Source organism: Chanos chanos, chromosome 9 (genome assembly GCF_902362185.1).
Source record: "Chanos chanos chromosome 9, fChaCha1.1, whole genome shotgun sequence".
In the NCBI taxonomy this organism is placed as follows: domain Eukaryota; kingdom Metazoa; phylum Chordata; class Actinopteri; order Gonorynchiformes; family Chanidae; genus Chanos; species Chanos chanos.
The window spans coordinates 26,793,363-26,799,130 of NC_044503.1; the positions used below are offsets into that span (position 1 = coordinate 26,793,363).

General features: G+C 38.8%; 1 protein-coding gene across 1 annotated transcript; it reads left to right on the forward strand.

Moving 5' to 3' along the window:
- The first annotated feature begins 3,136 nt into the window (after positions 1-3,136).
- Positions 3,137-5,490, forward strand: LOC115821004 (hyaluronan synthase 1-like). The gene is made up of 4 exons (XM_030784742.1): positions 3,137-3,799; positions 4,011-4,236; positions 4,508-4,640; positions 4,815-5,490. The coding sequence occupies exons 1-4, from the start codon at positions 3,137-3,139 to the stop codon at positions 5,488-5,490; spliced, it is 1,698 nt and encodes a 565-aa protein (XP_030640602.1).
- Positions 5,491-5,768: the final 278 nt, after the last annotated feature.

Genomic DNA, 5,768 nt, shown 5'->3' on the forward strand with positions numbered 1-5,768 from the left:
TTTCCCCTTTATTAGTAAGTTGTGGCTGCACATAGCGTGGTAAATTGGCATGCCACATTTTATTACCACTACATTAAAGATGAAAAAGGTGAAAATTTGGGATCCATTAGGTTGAGAGACACCAACTTTTAAGGCAGATGAATATCTTGAAAAGGCTGAGTGTGAACACTATGATTTTTTCCTCATAGTTGTATCAGAATATTTCAAAAGTAGGAACATTCAGTTGGCTGAAGAACTTTAACAAAGATTCCAATCTTTGTTATTCAAATAAAACAATTGTTTGGTACATAATTCTTATGATCTGCTGTTTAAAATGAAGTGTTAAGTTATAACTAGAGTATCGTGGACCTTGCTCCACTGCTGTCTACCTGATATCTACCCAGTCGGCATTTCAACGTTTATTCAAGTTTGAGTCAACATCATGGACCAAGGCTGAATGACCGCAGAATTTTGTTTCGATTTTGAAAATCGAACCAACGTTGATATCGCGACTTTGTTTCAACGTCTTACTTTTCAGCATTGGTAAATATAAGGTCTTGCGTCGACGCTGTATTAACGTTAAATTAAGTACTGATTTTGAAAATCGAATAAACGCTGATATCGCGGCGTTGTTTCAACGTCTTTCTATAAGGCATTAATTATACTAGAGATTGAATTTTGTTTTCGTTCTGCATTGAACTTACTTGTATATTAAATTACACTGTAGTGTGATACATACTCTGAGAAACCATATGACAATATAGAATTCAAGGAACGGCATTTTATTTAACAGTCAACTGTTGCATTTTAAAACAGGACAACCAGCCTGATACCTCTGGCTACACTTCACCAAATTACTATCTGTAACATAATAACTTAAAACATAGAGACAGATATCCCAAAAACACCAGTAAACATCCCCCAACACTCCCCCCCCCAACCGACTCTACATTATTATAACCTAGTTTGCATTTAGATCAACATGGCAATACTGTCTGAATCAGGAATTTACTGTACATGTTATATGTTTTAAATGCAATTGTTATATTTAATGCAACTTGCTGTGCATAACTTGCAATATTACTATCCCTATACTTTAAACACAAAAATAAACAAATCTAAATAAGTCAATAGTAAAGCTTGAATGTGATCAACTGAGACTCCCTGGAAAAAGATATTATGGCACTTTCCTGAATAAATATGAGGGAAAGCAGCTGTTACAATTTTCTTTTGCTTGTTGTTGAAGACATTCAACGTACAGATCTTTCAATGTCGAAATTTCAATGTTGACTTATAAGTATTGTGTCAACATTTTTACAACCATTAGCATTAAATGTTGTTTCAACATTTTTTCAACGTTGAAACAACAACTGACATTACTGCAAACACATTTCAATGTTGAAGGTCGGTCACGTGCCAGTTAGGTATCTAGGAGTTTACAGCTGCTCTCAGTACCCAATTCAGCTTTTTGAAGATACACAAGAGAAAAAAAGAGATTCTGGAAGTTAGCATGTGAAAGTTAGCTCTACTGTCTGGTGCTGTGGCAGTAGTTCCCATTCCAGGCTTCTCATTTTGTGTGGATGAGTGCAGTTTGGTTTAACTTGATCAGTCTTAGCTAGTGTCACTCCAGTTAACTTGTCTCTTTTCCTTTTACCACCAGGAGTGTTGCTTTATGTCCTTGACTGCTGCATGTCCTCTAGAGCCCTTATAAATGGCACTGACGCACCAGAGTATGACCTCAGTTTTATGCTTGTCAGTGTGAGGTGTTTGTTGGGCTTCAGTACCTCAGGCCACCTCAGCACAGCACTTTTTAGCGACAAAGTTAAAACTAATGATATGAGGACTAATGTCACTAATTTTACACGCTGCACCTGGGTACAGTATATGCAGAACATTATGCAACATCTCAAAATATGCGACAAAAAAAAAAAGTCTCCAGTCTCCCTCAGTTTGTGACAGGTAGACTAAAGTATTAGAACAGCATACAATACAATATCGAACCATGATCATGAGGGCACATAATTATGGCATCAACACAGCATGTGACTCATGGGCGTGTTTTCTTCCATAGAAATAGCCATCCCTCACTTGGTCATTCACTCATAAGTAGAGTGAGGAGTGCTGTGAGTGACTTACAAGTGTCTGTGAGAAACTGCCAAATACATAAAGGTGAGTGGTTTTCTTACATGCATTTCCACATCCTTAGTGTAATGTCTTTAAAATATTGTATCTTCAGAGCTGGCTATCAAATTAAGCAATGTTATAAAGAATGGAATTTGATTATAAATTCGTATACCTGTAAATTTTATCAATTAACTGGAAATGATTTTTAAATTTTTTATATATATATATATATATATATATATTTGCACTAATTTGGGGGCTGATTGCAAAGGTAAGGGACTGGAATCTTAAAAAATATCATGTCAAAGATGGTTCATGGCTTTAAATTCCAATAATTTCAGAAATCTGATTTGCTTCATAAAATTCTTGCTTTTTTTTTTTCCTCAACAAATATATTATCTAATACAAGCCGTACAGATGTAGACTTTACAAATTCTGTATTTTATAGGCTTATATTCTTAATAGGAAATGTCACTGTAGCTCACAGTATCTGTTACATGATATATAAAAACCAATGGTGTGTTGCAGATAATCTTTGATTTCTTTTTTGTGTCAACTGACCTGGTATGTGACCCATCCAAAATTTGTAAAGATTGTAACACCGATTGACTTGTAAACGGTTCGTGATATGACACGCGAGACATGTCTTCATTACAGAGCAATACTAAATGTTTCAATAATAAACGTTGATCTTGACAGCTCTGATAGCTAATCATTCACTCTCTTGACATGTTACACAAGGACCAGCCTGCGTCGAAGAGGAAAGGTCACATTTACAACACCAAACAAAAAAACTGAGAGGACAGACAGGCTTTTCCAAAAGCTGTTTCAACTAGACAGTATTGGACAGGTGAGGGCAGTTTTTTTTTCATACTGATTCCATTCAGAAAAACGTAGACAGGGGAACTCATATCTTGTATTACTTTTTCCATTTACCATTTACCTCTTATCTAAAAGCTTTGATTTCACCATACTAAATTCATATTCACAAGAATTTACTTTTTTTCTCCCTCTCTGTAGTCTTCACAAATAAATGGAGCTCAAACCAGTGCTAGCGAAGCTTGGCTCATTTGTGAGAGCTTTTTTCACGTTTCTCTTTGCTCTGCTCATACTGGGAGTGATGATTTGGGCCTATGCAGATGGCTTCACTATTGTCCAGTCCCCCTTTGGCATCATCTCCTTTGGTTTCTATGGACTGCTGCTTTCCATCCACCTTCTTATCCAGAGCCTATTTGCCTTCATCGAGCACCGGCGTATGCGTTCACAAAATACATTGTGCTCTTACACAAAGACCATTGGCTTCACAATTTCAGCCTTCCAGGAAGACCCAGAATACTTGCGTGAGTGCCTCCAATCTGTACGGGGCCTCATCTACCCAGCCGAGCTACTCCGCATTGTCATGGTGGTGGATGGTAACTCAGACAGTGACCGATACATGATGGACATGTTCAAAGAGGTCTTTGCTGACCAGGACCCTGGCTGTTATGTGTGGGAGAACAATTATCACTCATGGGCTCCAAATCTGGCTGGCTCAGCAGGAAATCCTGAAATGTGGTTTGAAGACCTGCAAAGAAGGCAAGTGGAGGAGCTGATCAGGAACAAGAGGTGCGTGTGCATTATGCAGAAGTGGGGAGGAAAGAGGGAGGTGATGTACACGGCATTTAAAGCTCTGGGATCATTAGTGGACTACATACAGGTGAGCAATGAACTAGAGAAGCTGTGAAAAAGTTTTGTCACAAATGTGTTAACATTTTAGTAAAATTGGGTCTAAAAATGAATGTTCATGTCATATGGAATTTCAGGTGATACTGGCAATACACATAGCATGCTCTATAGGCTACACCCAGTATTGCAAAACTTGAAAAAACAATATTTTCTATTCTTTCTTTACTCCCTTATCCCCACAGGTGTGTGACTCAGACACTAAATTAGACCCATTTGCCACAGTGGAGCTGTGTAAGGTTCTGGAGAGTAATCCGAAATATGGGGCGGTGGGTGGAGACGTCATGATCCTCAATCTGAATGATTCCTATATTAGCTTCATGAGCAGTCTGAGATACTGGATAGCTTTTAACATCGAGAGAGCCTGCCAGTCTTTCTTCAACTGCGTCTCCTGTATCAGTGGACCGTTAGGTAAGAGAAGGAACTATAAAGAAGCTCACCTTTGTGTAAGAGATTACATAATTTATGAGAGAAGAGTATTACTCTCTTTTATGATGCTATGCTATGTCAGTACACTATGCACATAGTATAACTACTCTTAAACAGTGTAAACATTGAAGTTGTAATGTATCTCATGTAGGAGCATCACCATCTCTGGAATATATTTTTCCTGTTGCATTGTGAATGATCTGATACTTGTTGAAATGTCAATAACTTCGCTGATTTCTATTCTTTTCCTCAGGTCTTTACAGAAATGACCTCCTGCAGGACTTTCTGGAGCCCTGGTATAACCAGACGTTTCTCGGTGCACACTGCACCTTGGGAGATGACCGCCATCTCACCAACCGTGTGCTGAGTATGGGCTACGCTACCAAGCAAGTACCTTTTTCTTTATTCATTTATATGTGTCTATAGCGCCTGGTGGTGACGTAGCTTCCTCCTGTCATCCCTGCGTTGCAACTTATACATTCTCTCCATTTCTGCTCAGTCTGAACAGAATTAACGATGACTAATGTTTTAATCACACCCTTGGTCTGCTTTTTTTGTAGATACACAGCTCGCTCAAGATGTTACACAGAGACCCCTGTCCAGTTCCTGCGTTGGCTGAACCAGCAAATTCGTTGGACCAAGTCCTACTTCCGTGAATGGCTGTACAATGCCATGTGGTGGCACAAACATCATCTGTGGATGACCTATGAATCCATTGTATCTGGTGTTTTCCCATTTTTCGTCACAGCGACCATGATCAGGCTCTTCTGGACAGGTACCCTGTGGGACATCCTGTGGGTACTTTGCTGTATTCAGCTCATTGGGCTGGTGAAGGCCGCCTATGCCTGTTTGTTACGCAGGAATCCTATAATGCTGTTCATGTCCCTATATTCTGTCCAGTACATGAGTAGTCTACTTCCAATCAAGTTCTTTGCCATATTCACCATGAATAAGACAAGCTGGGGCACTTCGGGCCGTCGAAAGCTGGTCGGGAACTACATTCCCCTTGTGCCACTGTCAGTGTGGGCAGCTGTCTTGCTGGGTGGCTTGGGATATACCATCTACAAGGAGACCATAGCAGATTGGGATTCTAACTACAAGAAGGAGGAGGCAAAGTTTTTGATATTTGGCTCAGCGGTGTACATTGGTTACTGGCTCATCATGATCAGCCTCTACTGGGTTATGGTTCGGAAATTACTGAAGAAACGCTTCAAATCATACAATGTGAGCGTATGAAACCTTTACCATTATTTGAACTATTAGAATTTTTATTTTGTTTTGTTTTGTTTCATTTTATTTTATTTATTTCGTATGCATAAATCTATAAAATTATGTTTTTCAGTTTATTCAAAATTGTCTTTGTTTTAAAATTTCTACGGTTCTGAGGATGGACAGGAAACTGGGAATACACTTTGCAAGTCATATTACTGTCTGTGTTAATGAAAGAACTATGTTTTGTTAAGACACAATATTGCTCACTGAATGGTGCTTAAAGTGGTTTGATCATGAGGGTT